This window comes from Scyliorhinus torazame, chromosome 21 (assembly GCF_047496885.1).
Source record: "Scyliorhinus torazame isolate Kashiwa2021f chromosome 21, sScyTor2.1, whole genome shotgun sequence".
Lineage (NCBI taxonomy): Eukaryota > Metazoa > Chordata > Chondrichthyes > Carcharhiniformes > Scyliorhinidae > Scyliorhinus > Scyliorhinus torazame.
Window position 1 is genome coordinate 74,385,808 of NC_092727.1, and position 22,618 is coordinate 74,408,425.

Here is a 22,618-nt window from a genome sequence, read left to right on the forward strand (position 1 = left end):
GCACTGGGCGCGCCCGGAAATAGCGCGGCGTGGCTCCTGGTTCAACTTGGATACGGGCTACGGCCCCTTTTATTTTCCCCACACCAGGCTGGAATACCTCTGGGTATCGTCCTAGCACCTCAGTCAACCCTCCAGAAACTGTTTGGAGGATGTGCTGCCATTGCAACCGCAAATGGCGCAACCAGTCCCGACCCAACAGGCTGGGCCCATGGCCACGCACTACGATAAGTGGGAAACGCCCCTCCTGGCGTCCGTAGACAACAGGGGTCATTGTAGTTCCTGCAATGTCCAGTGGTTCCCCCGTGTAGGTGGCCAACCTGGCCTGTGAGTCAGTTAATGTAAGGGTCTGCATACCCTGCTTGATGCGGTTGAATGTCCTCTGGGCGATCACGGAGACCGCTGCGCCAGTATCCAACTCCACCTCCAGCGGGTGGCCATTGACCCGTACTGTCACCTTAATGGGGGCCACACGGGGAGCTGCCACACAATGCAGCTGCAGGCAGTCATCCTCCGTCTCCACGTCCAGGAGTGGTCGCTGCAGGTTCATCCACATGGAAGGTACGGCCTCTGGGCTGGTCCCAGTTACGGCCCCTGGGCTGGTCCCAGTTTCGGTCGGAACGACGGCGCCTCTGGCGTCCCCAGGACCGCCGTCCGCGACTGGGTCGGCGCCTACAAGTCTGACACGGACATGGCTCCTCATCCATTGGCTCTGGAGAAGGCTCCCTTCGGGGAGGAATGTCCGATGGCCACTGGCGTCAGTCTGATCGTTGCCTCGCCCAAGGTACCGCAGGAGTGCGGGGGGACGTTTTTGGGCGGAAAGTGTTGCGCCCCAAGGCATGCACTTCCATTCCCTGTAGCTCCTGTACGCCTCGCTCTGCGCTCTCCCGGGACAAGACTATTTGTACTGCCTGTTGAAAAGTCAATGTTGGCTCCACTAACAACTTTCTCTGGGTGGCCGCATTGTTAATACCGCAAACCAAACGGTCGCGTAACATTTCTGACAAGGTCTCACCATAGTCACAGTATTCCGCAATCCCGTGTAGCCTGGATAAAAAAATCGGCAAGGGATTCTCCAGGGGTCCTCTCAGCGGTATTAAACCGGTAACGCTGGACTATCATGGACGGGGTTGGGTTAAAGTGTTGCCCCACTATATTCACAAGTTCGTCAAGCGTTTTGGTGTCCGGCGCAGCTGGGTACGTAAGGCTCCTAATCACCCCAAACGTACGCGGCCCGCAGGCGGTGAGCAATATGACCACCTGGCGCTCGTTTTCAGTGATATTGTTTGCCCGGAAATAGTAACGCATCCGTTGTGTGTACTGGTTCCAGCTTTCCAGCGCAGCATCAAAAACATCCAAACGTCCGTACAGAGGCATGGTATAATAGAAAACAATTTCCAACCTGTATCCAACAAAAATCCAGGGAGGTGGCTTCAGCAGTGTAGACAGCTATTCACTTTTACCTTCGTCGCCAGTTTTGTAAGGGCCCCGAAGAATCCAGCACGAGTTTTAGGGATACAAAATAATAACGTTTATTTACTATAACAATATATACATAACAGTAGCAGTAACTCCACTTGCTACCTTCTCCTTCTTCCTGTTTCCTGGACTGGCCAGCTTATTTATAGTAGGAGTTTCTCCGCCCCCCTCATTGGGGAAGTTCATACTCCCGTAGGATTGTGGGATAGTCATTAGTCCCCAGCCAATCGTCAGTAGGCAGGTTATAACACCGCCCTTCTGTGCAGCAGAGCCAGCCACGGTGCCATTCAATATGAAGAAGGCTGATCTCATCTCCACCTTCCTGCCTGTTCCCTATGACTCTTCATCCCGCTACTAATTAAAAACCTCTCTCTGTCCTCCTTAAATTTGTTTAGTCTTCTGGTGTCCACTGGACTCTGGGGTAGAGAATTCCACAGATTCATGGCTCTTTGAGTGAAGTAATTCCTCCTCATTTCTGTTTTAAATCACTTAGCCTAAAACTGCAGCCTTTCATTCTAGAAATGGCCCAGCAAGTCATCAGTGCAAGGGCAATTAGGGATGGCCAATCAATGCTGTGTTGTCAGAACGATTAAAAAAATAGAAACAACAAATATGCCCCTCAAAATGGCTGCTTCCAACCAGATTGTTATAACCTGCCTGCTTACCATTGGCTGGGGACTAATGACAATCCCACAATCCTGTGGGAGTATGAGCTTCCCCAATGAGGGGGGCGGAGAAACCCAGCAGCCCATTGGAGCTTTCAACATGGGGACCTGGTTTCAAATCCAGCTCTAAACCACTGAGGAGACTTTGTTGTGCGAACTTTCGGTTAGTAATGGGTTTTTGTGCAATAATAACAGGAGCCAAACAATTTTCTGCCTTTAGCAGTTTATTTTGGAAACTGGCTGTGCCAATCGGTACATAGTCATGAAGATTGAACAGGTTAACGCTGCAATGTTCGCAAGGACTGGTCAAAATGCAGTTCTGATGTCTGGATCGCTCTGGTGGTGCGCTGCTGTACACACTCCAGAGGGTCTCCCACTTTGTGGTGGTTTGCTTTGCCATCCATAACCTGGTACAGCAGTGGGGCGACATGGTGGAGGTGGAGGAGGAGGAGGAACATGCGGCCTCATTTGCGAAAAGGATGAGGAGCCGGATCAGGACGGGATGGTGGATAAGGCCAGGGAGAAGCGCAGGAGGATGGAGATAGACAGCGGCGATGGTTGGCATGCCTGGAGGACCATAGAGATCCTCATCCTCATCATCTTTCGAGTCTTTGTCCATCAGCTGACCCCCCACCCACCCAATTCCCCTTCTTCCCCCACATTCCCCACCTTTCTCCCCTTCCCAGACCAACCCCCGACCCAAATACCCTGTCCCACCCGTCCGATGCCAGCACTTTCAGCAGGTCAATGTACAAGGCAAGGGAGCGATGAACAGTTGCTGTGACATTAGCTCCGGTGCTCCTCAGTTTATGCCATATGTCTGACTCCTGTCTTTCTCCTGGCAGCTCGTTCACACCTCTGAACGGGGTTTGCATCAGAGGCATTTGATCTTGGACCATTGTGCCTGGGGGACAGGGGTGGGGTGAGCGGAAGGCACCCGGATGTGGCGCTTCAGGCAGGCCGGCTGTGAAGGCTTCACATGTTCTGTTGTTACATGTTTTAATACCGAACAACAAAGAAAAAGAACAAAGAAATGTACAGCACAGGAACAGGCCCTTCGGCCCTCCAAGCCCGTGCCGACCATACTGCCCGACTAAACTACAATCTTCTACACTTCCTGGGTCCGTATCCTTCGATTCCCATCCTATTCATATATTTGTCAAGATGCCCCTTAAATGTCCCTATCGTCCCTGCTTCCACTACCTCCTCCGGTAGCGAGTTGCAGGCACCCACTACCCTCTGCGTAAAAAACTTGCCTCGTACATCTACTCTAAACCTTGCCCCTCTCACCTTAAACCTATGCCCCCTAGTAATTGACCCCTCTACCCTGGGGAAAAGCCTCTGACTATCCACTCTGTCTATGCCCCTCATAATTTTGTATACCTCTATCAGGTCGCCCCTCAACCTCCTTCGTTCCAGTGAGAACAAACCGAGTTTATTCAATCGCTCCTCATAGCTTATGCCCTCCATACCAGGCAACATTCCGGTAAATCTCTTCTGCACCCTCTCTAAAGCCTCCACATCCTTCTGGTAGTGTGGCGACCAGAATTGAACAGTATACTCTAAGTGTGGCCTAACTAAGGTTCTATACAGCTGCAACATGACTTGCCAATTCTTATACTCAATGCCCCGGCCAATGAAGGCAAGCATGCCGTATGCCTTCTTGACTACCTTCTCCACCTGTGTTGCCCCTTTCAATGACCTGTGGACCTGTACTCCTAGATCTCTTTGACTTTCAATACTCTTGAGGGTTCTACCATTCACTGTATATTCCCTACCTGCATTAGACCTTCCAAAATGCATTACCTCACATTTGTCCGGATTAAACTCCATCTGCCATCTCTCCGCCCAAGTCTCCAGACAATCTAAATCCTGCTGTATCCTCAGACAGTCCTCATCGCTATCCGCAATTCCACCAACCTTTGTGTCGTCTGCAAACTTACTAATCAGACCAGTTACATTTTCCTCCAAATCATTTATATATACTACAAAGAGCAAAGGTCCCAGCACTGATCCCTGTGGAACACCACTGGTCACAGCCCTCCAATTAGAAAAGCATCCCTCCATTGCTACCCTCTGCCTTCTATGGCCTTGCCAGTTCTGTATCCACCTTGCCAGTTCACCCCTGATCCCGTGTGACTTCACCTTTTGTACTAGTCTACCATGAGGGACCTTGTCAAAGGCCTTACTGAAGTCCATATAGACAACATCTACTGCCCTACCTGCATCAATCATCTTAGTGTCCTCCTCGAAAAACTCTATCAAGTTAGTGAGACACGACCTCCCCTTCACAAAACCGTGCTGCCTCTCACTAATACGTCCATTTGCTTCCAAATGGGAGTAGATCCTGTCTCGAAGAATTCTCTCCAGTAATTTCCCTACCACTGAAGTAAGGCTCACCGGCCTGTAGTTCCCGGGATTACCCTTGCTACCCTTCTTAAACAGAGGAACAACATTGGCTATTCTCCAGTCCTCCGGGACATCCTCTGAAGACAGCGAGGATCCAACGATTTCTGTCAAGGCCTCAGCAATTTCCTCTCCAGCCTCCTTCAGTATTCTGGGGTAGATCCCATCAGGCCCTGGGGACTTATCTACCTTAATATTTTTTAAGACACCCAATACCTCGTCTTTTTGGATCACAATGTGACCCAGGCTATCTACACCCCCTTCTCCAGACTCAACATCTACCAATTCCTTCTCTTTGGTGAATACTGATGCAAAGTATTCATTTAGTACCTCGCCCATTTCCTCTGGCTCCACACATAGATTCCCTTGCCTATCCTTCAGTGGGCCAACCCTTTCCCTGGCTACCCTCTTGCTTTTTATGTACGTGTAAAAAGCCTTGGGATTTTCCTTAACCCTATTTGCCAATGACTTTTTGTGACCCCTTCTAGCCCTCCTGACTCCTTGCTTAAGTTCCTTCCTACTTTCCTTATATGCCACACAGGATTCGTCTGTTCCCAGCCTTTTAGCCCTGACAAATGCCTCCTTTTTCTTTTTGACGAGGCCTACAATATCACTCGTCATCCAAGGTTCCCGAAAATTGCCGTATTTATCTTTCTTCCTCACAGGAACATGCCGGTCCTGTATTCCTTTCAACTGACACTTGAAAGCCTCCCACATGTCAGATGTTGATTTGCCCTCAAACATCCGCCCCCAATCTATGTTCTTCAGTTCCCGCCTAATATTGTTATAATTAGCCTTCCCCCAATTTTGCACATTCATCCTCGGACCACTCTTATCCTTGTCCAACAGTACTTTAAAACTTACTGAATTGTGGTCACTGTTACCGAAATGCTCCCCTACTGAAACATCTACCACCTGGCCGGGCTCATTCCCCAATACCAGGTCCAGTACCGCCCCTTCCCTAGTTGGACTGTTTACATATTGTTTTAAGAAGCCCTCCTGGATGCTCCTTACAAACTCCGCCCCGTCTAAGCCCCTGGCACTAAGTGAGTCCCAGTCAATATTGGGGAAGTTGAAGTCTCCCATCACCACAACCCTGTTGTTTTTACTCTTTTCCAAAATCTGTCTACCTATCTGCCCCTCTATCTCCCGCTGGCTGTTGGGAGGCCTGTAGTATACCCCCAACATTGTGACTGCACCCTTCTTATTCCTGATCTCTACCCATATAGCCTCACTGCCCTCTGAGGTGTCCTCTCGCAGTATAGCTGTGATATTCTCCCGAGCAAGTAGCGCAACTCCGCCTCCCCTTTTACATCCCCCTCTATCCCGCCTGAAACATCTAAATCCTGGAACGTTTAGCTGCCAATCCTGCCCTTCCCTCAACCAGGTCTCTGTAATGGCAACAACATCATAGTTCCAAGTACTAATCCAAGCTCTAAGTTCATCTGCCTTACCCGTAATGCTCCTTGCATTAAAACATATGCACTTCAGGCCACATTTACATTTTACATTTCCATTCATCCTTGTGACACACCCCTCGTCTTGCCCTGAGTAGTAACTCAGTGATCCTCTCCTTGATCTTACATGGTCTACTGCTACTTCTAGGTGTGTACCCAGGATGGAGATAAGAGGTGAAGGCAGCCTGCTACTTTCGTGTCCAGTGGCCTTTGTAGACCTTGGCTGAATTCTGATGGAGGGCCCCTGCCGACTTACCTGTGTCACTGACATCACTGTTCTTCCCTTGTGTTGCGCCGGTGTCAGGAAGGAGGGATTCGGAAGAACTGGAGACGGCCGTTGTTTCCTTGTTGGCCTCCAGCGCATCCTCCTCCCTGATGGTGCTCCATGGGCTCTGTGGGTCTAAATGAGAAGGAGGGGCAGCTAGAGTGAGCTCCAGAGACCTCTGCATCATCTGGCTCTGACAGTCCTTTTTTACATAATTCCAATTGAGGGGCAATTTAGCGTGGCCAATCCACCTACCCTGCACATCTTTGGGTTCTGGGGGTGAGACCCACGCAGACAAGGGGAGAATGTGCAAACGCCACATGGACAGTGATCCGGGGCCGGAATTGAACCCGAGTCCTCGTGCCGTGAGGCAACAATGCTGACCACTGCACTACCGTGCCGTCCTTTGGCTCTGCCAGTCCTGTCACTTCCCCATTTTCTGCACCATGGTCTTAATACACTTGGCGATGCTCCTCAGTGACTGTGCCTTGCTCCGCAGTGCCGCGGCAATGTTCACCTGCGTATGGGACATGTCCCTCGGCAACTGGTACATGATGTCGAGGTCATGTTGATGGTTATCACAGACTGAGCGATGCCTTGGACACCACCACTCAAGATGCTGATCTCGCGTTGCAAGCTTTCCACCCTAGCAATGTTCGGATTTGTGCCACGTATTGTTGGCATCATCTCCTGCACCCATAGCCTTCAGGACTCCTCCAATCGGCTATGCACTTGCTGGAATGTCGCTGACATCACCTCCTGAATCTCACAGTCGTGTCCTAGCATCTGCATCAGCTCTGGATAAACTTGTCCAGAAGCTCGGCATTTAACTGGGATTCAGCTCATTCCTGTGACCCAGCAGACCTCCGACTGCCGACTTTCTTGGATGTTCCTACCTCCACCTGATGTGCCTCAGCAACTGTACCAGATTGTACGACAGAAGCCTGTCCACGAACATCGCCACCAAGTTGTGTGCCTCTGCGCTAGTGGAATGTGGGGTGATAGCTATGGCCCTTTGCTTGTGATCTCCTTGGGGCTCTCCACCTTGCGTGGCAGGGGTGGGGACAACTCCGGATGGCCCGGCCTCAACCTGCGAGAGAATGGACATGTGGTCAATGAGAAGGAAGGACCATTCTGTATGACTTGAACAGCTCACTTGAGACAGGTCATCTGGATGAAGGGAATGTGGATCCTCACCTCTGTGGCACAGGCCAACCTCGCTGTTGGCAACTGCTCTGTTCTCTGACAATCCCACATATCCAGGGTCGGTTCCTCATAGGGCATGAGGTTTCGGAACTCTGGCACTCTGCTCCCCCCCCACCCTCGTCTTGGCCCTTTCCTGATTATTAAGAGTTATCGCCTCCTGTGAGGGCAAAGAGAGTGCTTTGTGAACTGCACGTTTGCTGGGTCGGTGGGGGGGGGAGGGGGGGGGGGGGTCTCTTACAGGTGCCATGTGTGGAGACTGCAACTCGACATGAAGTGAGTGTGCTGGTGGGAGGCAGGGGATGATGAGGAACAAGCATGAAGATTGGGTGTGGGAGAATGTGAGGTACTAGCCAGTGATTTGTCAGAGGGTGGAAGTGCGGGTTTGGGAATTTGAGGGGTGGAAGGCAGAACTAATGCCAGAAGAGAGGTGGTAACTTACCCTTGCAGCTCGCTGGAGGTCTATGGTCTTCTTCCTACATTGGATGCTGGTCCTCCTGGTCATGCTGCCCTCACTGCCAATTGGTATTGGTTACCCTGCTGCTGGTCGTCTGACCCCCCTCAGGAGATCAGGAGATCTCAGCTCGCATCCATAGCATCCAGAAGCTTGGCCAGGTTGGCATCGTCAAAGTGAGGAGCAGGTCTGTGCGCTGCCATGCTTGTGTGCTGACTGAGTGAGTGCTGAGGGGGCCTTTAAAAGCAGCTCCCCATTGTTCGCAGCGAGGCACTGAGGGGCGAGTCTGATGAATCAGATGACATTTCAGCCAGTAATGGCGAGGAGCTCTTGGGGACTTATTTCCCGCACTAAGTGCCATTAAATAGGGACCACGATCTCGCCAACGTGGCTGTCAAGAAACCCCACCCCGCCAATAGTGCCCAAAATGACACTTAGAATTTTTCCGTTAAATCCCACCCTCAAATTCTAGGCGCAAAGCCCAATATATTAAATCACAGGAAAGATATTTGTCACTTTGATCTTTTCACTTTTCCATTGTAGTATCAGATTGTTTACATGAGCTGCACTTATTCCTACTGTTAAGCATTGTGTCTCTCTGGATGCATTCAAAGTCCAATGTCAATAGTTATTTACAGTGACTGCCGTGTTCAGCTGAAGCACGTCAGTGTTTATGCCTGGTTCCCAAGGCGACCAGTTGCAAGGTCTCTCAGATGATTTACAAGCCAACTGATTCTGCAGCAGAGTACTCCCATTCAGAGTGTCGAGCCTGTGGGTGAAGAACATGTACTTTGCAGAGAGCTTTTCTCCTCAGGGAGTGCAGATCATTCAACAGCAGGTTAGTGAGGCCCAAAGACTCAGGCTCGGGTGTGCAGAGTGCCTGCAACCTTCTTATAGGCCATTCAACACTGCCTCACTTAAACTAGTCAGCTTGCTAATAGTTCCTCACAGTAACAGCGTATGCCACGTTCAATAGCAACACACTTACCTCTGGGTCAGAATGTTATGATCATACTCCAGGATTTGAACATTAAATGCAGGCTGACACTCCAGTGCCAATACTGAGGGAGTGCTGTACTATCAACGGTATGTCTTTCGGATTAGGTCATATCTGCCCACTCAGGAGACCTAAAAGATCCCGTGGCACTATTTGAAAGATAGGTCGGGCAGGGGTAAGTGTCTAGGACAAATATTAATCCCTTGACCAACCTCATGAAAATAGATTGTAGATATGTGGCGATTGGGTACATAGGGCTGTGATCATCCCTTGTCCTCCCTGCACTGCCCATCTCCTCCCCTCCACTACCCCTAAGCATAAGATGGGAACAGAAACTGTCAGGGAAAAGCACAAATGAAAAGTGGAGCTTGTTCAAGGAACAAATACTGTGTGCCCTTGTTAGGTATGTCCCTGTCAGGCAGGGAGGAAATGGCCGTGTGAGGGAACCAGGGTTCACAAAAGAGGTTGAATGTCTTGTCAAGAGGAAAAAGGAAGCGTATGTAAGGATGAGAAAACAAGGTTCAGTTGGGTCGCTTCAGGGTTACAAGGTAGCAAGGAATGAGCTAAAAAAAAGAGCTTAGGAGAGCTAAGAGGGGGCATGAGAAGCCCTTGGCAGGCCGGATCAAGGAAAACCCGAAGGCTTTTTACTCTTTTGTGAGAAATAAAAGAATGACCAGGGTGAGGTTAGGGCCAGTCAAGGACTTGTGGGAACTTGTGCATGGAGTCAGAAGAGATAGGAGAGGCATTGAATGAATACTTTTCTTCAGTGTTCACCAAGGAGAGGGGCAATGTTTTTGAAGATGAGAGTGTGATACACGCGGGTAGGCTGGAGGAAGTGTTCTGAGGAAGGATGTATTAGCAATTTTGAAAAACCTTAGGGTCGACAAGTCCCCTGGGCCAGATGGGATATATCCTAGGATTCTTTGGGAGGCAAGGGATGAGATTGCAGAGCCTTTGGCTTTGATCTTTGGGTCCTCACTGTCCACAGGGATAGTGCCAGAGGACTGGAGAGTGGCGAATGTTGTTCCTCTGTTCAAGAAAGTAAGAAGCCTTACAACACCAGGTTAAAGTCCAAAAGGTTTGTTTCAAGCACTAGCTTTCGGAGCACTGCTCCTTTCCTCAGGTGAATGGATTCTCTGAGGATTCCTCAGGATTCACCTGAGGAAGGAGCAGTACTCCGAAAGCTAGTGTTTGAAACAAACCTGTTGGACTTTAACCTGGTGTTGTAAGACTTCTTATTGTGCTCACCCCAGTCCAACGCCGGCATCTCCACATCATGTTCAAGAAAGGGAATAGGAATGACGCTGGTAATTATAGGCCGGTTAGGCTTACTTCGGAGTTCGGTAAGTTAATGGAAAAGGTCCTGAAGTTTAGGATTTATGACCATTTGGAAAGATGCAGCACGGTAGCATTGTGGATAGCACAATTGCTTCACAGCTCCAGGGTCCCAGGTTCGATTCTGGCTTGGGTCACTGTCTGTGCGGAGTCTGCACATCCTCCCCATGTGTGCGTGGGTTTCCTCCGGGTGCTCCGGTTTCCTCCCACAATCCAAAAATGTGCAGGTTAGGCGGATTGGCCATGATAAATTTCCCTTTGTGTCCAAAATTATCCTTAGTGTTGGGTGGGGTTACTGGGTTATGGGGATAGAGTGGAGGTGGTGACCTTGGGTAGGGTGCTCTTTCCAAGAGCCGGTGCAGACTCGATGGGCTGAATGGCCTCCTTCTGCACTGTAAATTCTATGATAATCTATGATAATCCAGGATAGTCAACACGGATTTGTGAAGGGTAAGTCTTGCCTCACAAATTTGATTGAATTCTTTGAGGAGGTAACTAAGTGCGTAGATGAAGATAGATCAGTTGATGTCGTATACATGGATTTTAGTAAGGCGTTTGATAAGGTTCCCCATGGTCGACTCATGAAGAAAGTAAGGAGGTGTGGGATAGAGGGACATTTGGCCAATTGGGCAAGTAACTGGCTATCACATAGAAGACAGGGGGTGGTGGTGGATGGAAAATTTTCAGACTGGAGACCAGTTACCAGCGGTGTACCACAGGGATCAGTGCTGGGTCCTCTGCTCTTTGTGATTTTTATCAATGACTTGGAGGAGGGGGCTGATGGGTGGGTCAGTAAATTTGCTGATGACACCAAGATTGGTGGAGTAGTGGATGAGCTGGAGGGCTGGAGGCTGCAAAGAGACATTGATAGGTTGCAGAGCTGGGCCGAAAAATGGCAGATGGAGTTTAACCCTGATAAGTGCGAGGTGATTCATTTTGGTAGGAAAAATTTGAATGTGGATTACAGGGTCAATGGCAGGGTTCTGAGGAATGTGGAGGAACAGAGAGATCTTGGGGTTCATGTCCACAGATCTCTGAAGGTTGCCACTCAAGTGGATAGAACCGTGAAGAAGGCCTATAGTGTGTTAGCGTTTATTAACAGGGGGCTTGAGTTTAAGAGCCATGGGGTAATGCTGCAACTGTACATGACCCTGGTGAGACCACATTTGGAGTATTGTGTGCAGTTCTGGTCACCTCACTATAGGAAGGATGTGGAAGCATTGGAAAGGGTGCAAAGGAGATTTACCAGGATGCTGCCTGGTTTGCAGGATAGGTCTTATGAGGAAAGGTTGAGGGAGCTAGGGCTTTTCTCTTTGGAGCAGAGGAGGATGAGAGGCGACTTAATAGAAGTTTATAAGATGATGAGGGGGATAGATAGAGTGGACATTCAGAGACTATTTCCTCGGGTGGATGTAGCTGTTACAAGGGGGCATAACTATAAGATTCAGGGTGGGAGATATAGTGCCCCCCTGTACCGCTGGCATGGGCAGCGGCAGCCGATGGTACCCCTGGCAGCAGGAATGAGCGCTGGGCCAGAAGCCCCCATGGTGCAGGGCAGTGATGGGGCCTGGGATTCGGGGATGGGGGCAGGGGAGGAGGGGAGCGTGCAGGGGTAGGTATGCATTGCTGGGTAGATGCCAGTGTTGCAGCAGTACTGGAACAGCTTGGCCAGGAGTGTGGCAAGCTCTGGAGCAAAAACCTTCAGTACTATTGCCGGAATATTGTCAGGGCACATAGCCTTTGTAATATTCAGTGCCTTCAGCCATTTCTTGACAACACGTGGAATTAATCAAATTGGCTGAAGACTGACATCTGGAGGTTGGGGACCTCTGGAGGGGCCTGAAATGGATTATCCACTCGGCACATCTGGCTAAAGGCTGTTGCAAAAGCTTCAGTCTTATCTTTTGCACTGATATACTGGGGTCCTCCATCATTGAGGATGGGAATATATGTGGAGGCTCCTCCTCGTATAATTTGTTTAATTGTCCACCGCTATTCACAACTGGCTGTGGTAGGACTGCAGAGCTTAGGCCTGATCCATTGGTTGTGGAATCGTTTAGCCATCACTATCACTTGCTGCTTAGGCTGGTTGGCATGCAAGTAGTCCCCTAGTTTAATGGTAATGATAGAATGGGGATATGCTGGGCGATGAGATTATGGATTGTGGTGTTCAACATGGAGGAGTACTGATTCATCCATTGAGATTGAGGAGGCGTGGCAGGTGGTAATCAGCAGGAGGTTTGACGTGATGCCATGAGGTCCTATGGAGTCCAGAGTCGATGTTGAGGACCCTTTGAGGCAACTCCCTCCTGACTGTATACCACTGTTCTGCCCCCAATAGCGGGTCTGTCCTGCCGGTGGACAGGACACACTCAGGGATGATGATGGTGGAGTCTTGAACATTATCTTTAAGGTATGATTCTGTGAGTATGACTATGTCAGGCTGTTGTTTGATTTTTTAAAATAAATTTAGAGTATCCAATTTTTTTTCCAATTAAAGGGCAATTTAGCGTGGCCAATCCACCTAGCCTGCACATCTTTGAATTGTGTGAGACCCACGTCGGGGAGAAAGTGCAAACTCCACACGGACAGTGACCCAGGGCCATGATTGAACCCAGATCCTCAGTGCCATGAGGCAGCAGTGCTAACCACTGCGCCACCGTGCCGCCCTCAGGCTGTTGTTTGATTCGTCTCTGGGACAACTCTTCCAACTTTCGCTCAAGCCCTCTGATCTTTAGTAATTAGGACTTTGCAGGGTCAACAGGGCTGTGTTTGCTGTTGTCGTTTCAGGTGCCTAGGTCGATGTCAGGCGGTCCACCCAGTTTCATTCCTTTTTGTAGACTTTATCGTGGTTTGATACAACTAAGTGGGACGCTCAGACATTTCAGAGGGCAGTTAAGAGTCAAGCACATCGCTTTGTGTCACATGTAGGCCAGACCAGGTAAGGGCAGAAGATTTCCTTTCGTAAAGGACATTAATGCATCAGTGAACCAGATGGGGTTTTACGACAATCAACAATGGCTTCATGGTCACCATTAACAAGAGTAGCTTTTTAATTCCAGTGGTGGGATTCAAACCCATGTCTCCTATCGTTAGCCTGGGCCTCTGGATTCCTGGGCCTCTGGATTTCGGGTTTGTTGCCATTACCACTACATTCCCCCCTTCCCCCTCACCATTATTTTAATCCATCTCATTTTCTGCAGATTCCACAACAGCCGACGACCATATTCCAGAATCTTTCTGGAATGCAGCATCTTCAAACTCCACCAATCAGGAATGGGCATGTGAAGGAAGGTAAGAGTCCCTTTTCTGTAGGGACTAAGAGTAATAGCAAAGGACTAATCGGAATAACCAGGGACTAATTGAATCACCTGGAACTATCCAAAATAACCAGGGACTAACGGAATAACCAGCGATCAACCAAAATAACCAGGGACTAACCTAAATAACCAGGGACAAACTGGAATAACCATGGTCTAACCTAAGTAACCAGGGGTTAGTTGGAATAAGCAGGGAATAATTAGGGACTAGTTAGCTGGACCATCTATTAATGCTTTAAATCTAATGGGTACGAATATGGCTTGGGGGGGGGTTGGGGGTGGGGGGGGTGGGGGTGGGGGGGGGGGGGGGTTGGGGGGGGGTGTTGGGGGGGGGGCAACATGGTGGATTTGTTTTCCTAATGGGTAACCCTGTGTATTGGGAGCACTCTCTCAGACTGACAAATATTACGATGCCTGACCAGACCCTAACAGTGGTTGTGATTATGTACAGAAACCCCAATATTTTATTCTAGTTTTGTAAGACTGAGGAAAGGATACCTCAGTCCAGGAATGGTTTCACGCAATATAGGGATATGATATATTAAGACAAACTTTAAGCTAAAGTGTGAAACTATCTCTAACAATGGTTAGCACTGCTGCCTCACAGCTCCAGGGTCTCTTGTTCAATTCCGACCTTGGGTGACTGTGAGGAGTTTGTACACTTTTCCCTGTGCCTGCGTGGGTTTCCTCTGGGTGCTCCAGTTTCCTCCCACAGTCCAAAGATGTGCTTGTTAGGTGGATTGGCCATGATAAATTGCCCCTCAGTGTCCAAAAGGTTAGGTGTCCAAAAGGTTAGGTGGGGTTATGGGGTTATGAGGATAGGGTGAAGGTGTGGGCTTAAGTAGGGTGCTCTTTCCCAAGGCCAGTGCAGATTTGATGGGCTAAATTACCTCCTTCTGCACCATAGGGATTCTATGGTCACACAAGAATATAGCTTAAAATTCCCCCATAATCAATGCAGTGACACAAAAACCCTTAACTGCTGTACGTATTTCCACTCAGATAAAAAAAACCAGCTCAGATCCCAATCCACTTTTAAATGCTGTTAGCACTCAGGAAAACTTGCTGTACAGAGATGTCTTGAATACTCCACTTTGAGAAAAAGAGCTCTTTTGAGATTTCTTAAAGAAAGAGACCTAACACCCTGTCAGAATAATGCAGAATCTCTGGCGGGCTTAGGGTGTTGAATTTGATGATCTGCCACGATCAGAATGAATGGCGGAGCAGGCCAAAATGTCTACTCCTGCTTCTGTTTTCTATGTATGCGCCTCTGTATGTCTCTATGTTTTTCTTCAGCTCACCTTCCAGCCAGAAACTAACCCTGAAAACCTCAACACCTGACTGCTTCAACCCTTGGCTCCTCCCATTAACTACATAATTTTGCTAAACTGAACACAATGACCAGGGATTTTTAAAAACACCACCGCAGCAATTACACAAACACTAACCCAGCCTTTTAACCCTTACTGCACCAAATACATATAATACAATACATCTGAAATCCCTACACCTCTCCCTCGTTTTTCCGGGAACGGGAGAGGGAGCCGGAGCGCAGCGAGTGCAGCTTGGCATTCCGGTAGGTGTTTAAACTTGCCCCAGGTTCCAGCGGCCTTCATTTTCGGGAGCGGGAGAGAGAGAGGGTGCCGGAGCACAGCAATTGCAGCTTGGGATTCAGGTAGGTGTTTAAACTTGCCCAAGGTTCCAGCGGCCTTCATTTTCAGGAACGAGAGAGAGAGAGGGAGCCGGAGCACAGTGAGTGCAGCTTGGGATTCAGGTAGGTGTTTAAACTAGCCCCCAGGCTCCAGCGGCCTTCATTTTCGGGAGCAGGAGAGAGAGAGGGAGCCGGAGTGCAGCGAGTGCAGCTTGGAATTCAGGTAGGTGTTTAAGCTAGCCCCCAGGTTCCGGCGGCCTTCATTTCCGGGAGAGGGAGTCGGAGTGCAGCGAGTACAGCTTGGGATTCAGGTAGGTGTTTAAACTAGCCCCCAGGTTCCAGAGGCCTTCATTTTCGGGAGCAGGAGAGAGAAAGGGAGCCGGAGTGCAGCGAGTGCAGTTTGGAATTCAGGTAGGTGTTTAAACTTGCCCACAGGTTCCAGCGGCCTTCATTTCCGGGAGCGGGAGAGGGAGCCGGAGCGCAGCGAGTGCAGCTTGGGATTCAGGTAGGTTTCATAGAATTAGATTCATAGAATTTACAGTGCAGAAGGAGGCCATTCGGCCCATCGAGTCTGCACCGGCTCTTGGAAAGAGCATCCTACCCAAGGTCAACACCTCCACCCTATCCCCATAACCCAGTAACCCCACCCAACACTAAGGGCAATTTATCATAGCCAATCCACCTAACCTGCACATTTTTGGACTGTGGGAGGAAACCGGAGCACCCGGAGGAAACCCATGCACACACGGGGAGGATGTGCAGACTCCGCACAGACAGTGACCCAAGCCGGAATCGAACCTGGGACCCTGGAGCTGTGAAGCAATTGTGCTATCAACAATGCTACCGTGCTGCCCCAAGGTGCTCAAGTGTTTGATTTTTACCTCTATTTAAGTTGAGCGGTTGCGAAACCCGAGACACTACACCTGTAGTGTCTCCCACCCTTCCACCTCCTCTAACCTAAGAGGGTGAGTGAATATCAGGTAAGCTCTCTCTTTTCTTTTTCTTTTATCCGCAAGTTATAGCTTAAGATTTTCGGCGGGAGTAGTGGCCAGGGGTCTGTCGGGAAGGTAAGTAGCTGGGAGAAATTGAACTCTTCGTGGGTTGGTAAGTATTGTGATTGGTAAGTAAAATACTTATTCCTTTCACTTATTCATTATTTGATATTATATTTGTAATCAGTTAAGGGAAAGTGTAAAAATGGCAGGAGATCCCAGACCCGTGTTATGCTCCTCGTGCTCAATGTGGGAGTTCAGGGACACGGCCGATGCCCCTGACTCCTTCATGTGCGGGAAGTGTGTCCAGCTGCAGCTCCTGTTAGACCGCATGACGGCTCTGGAGCTGCGGATGGACTCACTTTGGAGCATGCTGAGGAGGTGGTGGATAGCACGTTCAGTGAGTTGGTCACACCGAAGATTAGGGTTGGTGAGGGAGACAGGGAATGGGTGACCAAAAGGCAGAGAAAGAGCAGGTTCCTTCCAAAACAGGTATACCGTTTTGGATACTGTTGGGGGAGATGACTCACCAGCGGAAGGCAGTAGTAGCCAGGCTCATGGCACCGTGGCTGGCGCTGCTGCACAGAAGGGCGGGAAAAAGACTGGCAGGGTTATAATTATAGGGGATTCAATCGTAAGGGGAGTAGACAGGCGTTTCTGTGGTCGAAAACGAGACTCCCAAATGGTATGTTGCCTCCCGGGTGCACAGGTCAAGGATGTCTCAGATTGGCTACAGGACATACTGAAGGGGGAGGGTGAACAGCCAGTTGTCGTGGTGCATATAGGCAACAACGATATAGGTAAAAAACAGGATAAGGTCCTACAATCAGAATTTAGGGAGTTTGGAGATAAGTTAAAAAGTAGGACCTCAAAGGTAGTAACCTCAGGATTGCTACCAGTGCCACGAGACAGTCAGAGTAGAAATTCAAGAATAGTCAGAAAGAATACGTGGCTTGAGAGATGGTGCAGGAGGGAGGGGTCCAGATTTTTGGGACATTGCAACCGGTTGTGGGGGCGGTGGGACCATTACAAATCGGATGGTCTACACCTGGGCAGGACTGGAACCAATGTCCTAGGGGGTGCTTTTGCTAACACTGTTGGGGAGGTTTTAAACTAATGTGGCAGGGGGATGGGAACCAGGGGCGAAATTCTCCCGAAACGGCGTGATGTCCGCCGACTGGCACCCAAAACGGCGCCAATCAGATGGGCATCGCGCCGCCCCAAAGGTGCGGAATGCTCCGCATCTTTGGGGACCGAGCCCCAACATTGAGGGGCTAGGCCGACGTCGGAGGAATTTCCGCCCCACCAGCTGGCGGAAACGGCCATTGGTGCCCCGCCAGTTGGCGCGGAAATGACATCCCCGGGTGGCGCATGCGCGGGAGCGTCAGCGGCAACTGACAGTTTCCCACGCATGCGCAGTGGAGGGAATCTCTTCCACCTCCGCCATGGTGGAGACCGTGGCGGAGGCGGAAGGGAAAGAGTGCCCCCACGGCACAGGCCCGCCCGTGGATCGGTGGGCCCCGATCGTGGGCCAGGCCACTGTCGGGACACCCCCTGGGGCCAGATCGCCCCGCGCCCCCCCCAGGACCCCGGAGCCCGCCCACGGCACCTTGTCCCGCCGTTCAAAAGGTGGTTTAATCCACGCCGGCGGGACAGGCAATTTATCGGCGGGACTTCGGCCGATCCGGGCCAGAGAATCCAGCGGGGGGGCCCGCCAACCGGTGCGGCCCGATTCCCGCCCCCGCCGAATATCTGGTACCGGAGACTTCGGCAACCGGCGGGGGCGGGATTCACGGTAGCCCCCGCCGATTCTCCAACCCGGCAGGGTGTCGGAGAATGACGCCCCAGATTAGGAAGTCAGAGGTCAGTAAAGAAACAGCAACTAAAGCCAATAAGGTACTAGATAATAAACTCAATGTGACTAAGGGGAAGAGTAGACAGGGAAGAGATGATGAACGCAAAGGGACAGGTGGTCTGAGGTGCATTTGTTTCAATGCGAGAAGTGTAGCAGGTAAGGCAGATGAACTTGGGGCTTGGATTAGTACCTGGGAATATGATGTTATTGGTATTACGGAGAGTTAGTTGAGGGAAGGGCAAGACTGGCAACTAAATATCCCAGGGTATAGATGCTTCAGGAGGGATAGAGAGGGAGGTAAATGGGGTGGAGGAGTTGCATTACTGGTCAGAGATGATATCACAGCTATGAGTAAGGAGGGCACGATGGAGGATTCGAGCACTGAGGCAATATGGGTAGAGCTAAGAAATAGGAAGGGTGCACTAACATTGTTGGGACTTTATTCCATGCCTCCCAAAAGCGAGCGTGAAGTAGAGGTACAAATATGTGGACAGATTATAGAAAAATGTAGGAGCAACAGGGTGGTCGTGATGGGAGATTTTAACTTCCCCAACATTGAATGGGACTCGTGTAGTGTTGGAGGCGTAGATGGAGCAGAATTTGTAAGGAGCATCCAGGAGAGTTTTTTAGAGCAGTATGTAAATAATCCAACTCATGAAGGGGCCATACTGGACCTGGTATTGGGGAATGATCCCGGCCAGGTGGTTAAAGTTTCAGTCGGTGATTACTTTGGGAATAGCGATCACAATTCCATAAGTTTTAGAATACTCATGGACAAAGACGAGAGCGGTCCTAAAGAAAGAGTGCTAAAGGGGCAGCATGGTAGCATTGTGGATAGCACAATTGCTTCACAGCTCCAGGATCCCAGGTTCGATTCCGGCTTGGGTCACTGTCTGTGCGGAGTCTGCACATCCTCCCTGTGTGTGCGTGGGTTTCCTCCGGGTGCTCCGGTTTCCTCCTGTTGAATCCCAAGTTTCTTTACCCGTCAGTCTGGCCTCAATAAAAGTCGAGATGGATTTGCAGGTACAGCATTAGTTATTTTATTTAGCTTGCAAGCTTTCCTCAATTCCTAGGAGCATGAAGCACATACTGCTCCATGGACTTCTGGAATCAAGTGAGGATATGAGACAAAGGAATCTGTACTGATACAGTCAAATGGCATCAAGTTTCACATACTCGACGCCCATAGGTCAGCCTATATCCCTCCTGACCTGTTTGATCTATTCTGATTGGCTCACTTCCAATCCCTTCCTCTGGCCCCTATTACTCAGCATCCTTTTCTCCTGCTTTGGTGGACACACCTCTTCCTGCTTTTCCATGCGGTCTGAAATCCTTTGTCTGTGAACTCACCAGAATTAGACTGGCCTACCTCTACTTTACATTAACTAATATCTCTAAAGTAACTATTTTATATCACATTCGTCATTCCCTCCTTTTATCATTCCATGATAACCGAACTATCCAATCCATAGCTACGGTTCCTCATCTAAAAAGATCCGTCGCTGCATTTTCAATTCCTGGCTTAGCCCCCCCCCCTCATCTGCTGCACCCTCATGGATTTTAACAGTTAAGATTTTAGGGGCGTTGATCTGTTCCAGTGCACCCCGCATTCTACCCAACACACATTTAAGGATAGCTAGGCCCACAAAGATGCAGCCGATAGCCACCACTAAATACATGGCCATATTTATCAACCAGTCCTTCCAACCTCCAAATCCCCAGTTACCCCAAGAGCCAGGATCCTGCATTCCGTCCAGGTGATCCCGTATATGATCCATAAATTTAGTGATGTTAGCGGTCAAGTCCTGAACTCCCATGATACACTTGCCCTGCATTATGGCGCATACCCCACCCTCACGGGCCAGAAGATAGTCAAGAGCATACCGGTGCTGCATTGCAACCAACCGTAGCTGAGACAATTCCTTGGTTATTGCCCCGAGGGCTCCCAAGGTTTCATTTCCCAAGATGGTAAGGCCACAAATAAAATAATTCCGATCGCTGACAGCCAAGGAACGCCCCACACCTCCCAGTGTCAAGACGCTCAGAATCCCCCACCCGGCTGAGTGGCCCCGGTTGGGTGCAAGAACCTGAGGTTTTTTCCTGTTCTCGCAAAATTCAGCAGAGACTGCCCGGCGTGCTAACTGATTATGCAGCTTCCACGCCGAAGGACAGGGGACTGTGGTAGGGACTAGAGTCCCAATAGCAATTTGGCGGGGAAATGGGGGTGACAAAACATTGGTTGCTGTGCCATTAAATAAAAAGTAGTATCCTTGTTCCGTGTGCAGGCTAGCATCACAATCAGTATATCGGTTGCGTAAGGACCCCCCAGTAGCCCAGTTTATCCAACTTCGAAACGCCCATTCGGGCCGCCTAGCAATGCGGAAAGCCCTAGTCCCAACAGTGATATGAGAGACATTCGCCCAGCCACAAAGGAGCTGGAGGCCGGCGTTCAATGGAACGCAAGTGGTGTTGTAACAAACGCATTGGCCAGACGCCTGGGTGATATGGCACCTCCTGTCCGTACAGGTGGGGAACAGACATGTTATATTCGTTTCCACCTCTACCAGCAAACAGCCGTATCCTTCACTGCTGAAACAATTCTCGTACGACCGGGAATCCCTATTGGGAGTGAAGTGGCTAGGTATGTACGCCCTCCACCGTTGCAGCCTATCATACTGTGAATGGGAATTATCCCGAGGAAGGGGAAGGCAAATAGCCGGTGGTGCTGAACCCGGATCGTAAGAAAGAGTGACTTGCTCGGGCAGTGGCTCGGAATGCTGACAATGAACTACCGTTTGGGGAGTGCCCCAAAGCGGTGAAACATAAAATAACCTAGACACTGCTGCGGGGTTCGGGTAGCAGACAACCCGTCCGTGGCCATACAAGCGGTGGTAAATCTGGTAGAAGAGATTCTGGTAGAAGAGATTCATACTACCCAGGTTTTCCTCAGTTTGGCCTTTAACTAACTTAAGTGTATCTCCCGGTAACCTACGCTCTAGCTGTACTTCCCTTCTCACACGCCCCGTCCTCTCTCTAGTCCCTTTCTCTTTCTCATAGCCTCTTCCTACGCTCTCCTGACGGCCTGATATTACCTTTATTGTACCAATCTTAACACATCCAAAATCAAATTTACATGTATTCCAAAAACAAGGCAATGTCCATATAATATTCCCTTCCCATCGCCGGGACCGGTGCAATTGCTTCATGAGTCCTGCATTCTCCTTAACTTTGACGACCTTCCATGAGTCGATACCATGTCCTCGTATATGGGGGCAGCGAAGAACATCACCTTTGCATAAGTGAAATATCTTTGTAGATTGGTTGGGGTTACAAATATAAATAATATTCCCCTTTTCCTTGTCAGTCGCCAATAACACTCCAAGCGAAGTGAGGCCAAATATCACACAGACGGTGCGTAGCCACTCCATCATGCTCCACACCTGTCAAATAGCACTGGAGAAGGGAGGCAGGTTAATCTGTCCAAGAAAATGAGGCCCGTTATCAGAACTCAACTGAGCTGGTCTACTGTACCGGGGAATGATTTCCCGCATCAGAACTTTAACCCCAGTAGCAGCTTTATTATCGGTAGGCGGATACGCCTCAACCCATCTGCTGAACACATCCACAATGACCAAAACATATTTATAACATTGACACCTTTCCAACTCAATGTAATCCATTTGGAGCGTCTCAAAGGGACCACTGGGCAACGGGGTTTGCCCCATCCCACAAGGGATACCTTTTCCGGTGTTATATTGCTGACAAATCAAACACCGATTACTGATACTCTGGGCCAGCCCCTGCATTTTAGGTGCCACCAAGTGTCCAGCAACAAATCACTAGTCCCTCGAGCCCCACAATGAGTTGCAAAGTGTACACATTCGATGACCCATAAAGCCAGTACATCAGACATACAAGTCTGATGTGCTGGCGTGGTCCATAAAGAGGAAACAGAATCATATGTACAACCTAACCGTTTCCACATTTGTTTATCACTCTCAGGAGCGTCCTCCTGTAACCTTATGACGTCTTGGATGGTTGGCATTGACTTGTCAGAAGCAGACATATTTATAGTAGATCGTTTAGTCTGACTTAACATTTTAGGCACCATCACTTGCTGAATTTGCGCGGCTGTCCGCGCTGCACAATCTGCTCGTTCATTACCAACGTCAACTGAGGTCTTACCATTTGTGTGGGCAGCGCATTTAATAACGGAAATCTGCGCGGGCATAAGGAGGGCCTGCAGTAGGTCATTAACTAAACCCCGGTTGGATATTTCTGTGCCTGCCGAGGTAAGGAATCCCTTATTCTTCCAGAGTTGTCCGAAGTCATGAACTACCCCGAAAGTATATCGGGAGTCAGTGTAAATATTTACCCGACAATCTCCTCCAAGTATACATGCACGGGTGAGGGCAAAAAGTTTGGCTTGTTGAGCTGAATAAGGGGTCTGGAAAGCTGCCGCTTCTAGAATCAGACCATCCTGTTCTACGATTGCATAACCGGACAGTCTCCGGCCAGTGGGGCTTACTAATGCACTGCCAT

The 22,618-nt window shown here is 49.7% G+C and overlaps 1 protein-coding gene across 1 annotated transcript in view; it reads left to right on the plus strand.

The window, feature by feature from the left end:
* Positions 1 to 8,626: 8,626 nt before the first annotated feature.
* LOC140397989 (proline-rich protein 29-like) overlaps positions 8,627 to 22,618 on the plus strand; it is a 61,724-nt gene continuing 47,732 nt past the window's right edge. Inside the window, exons 1-2 of the mRNA XM_072486231.1 lie at positions 8,627 to 8,764; positions 13,462 to 13,552. Coding sequence (XP_072342332.1) covers positions 8,711 to 8,764; positions 13,462 to 13,552 — 145 coding nt within the window. The 5' untranslated portion in view covers positions 8,627 to 8,710. The remainder of the gene's footprint in view (positions 8,765 to 13,461; positions 13,553 to 22,618) is intronic.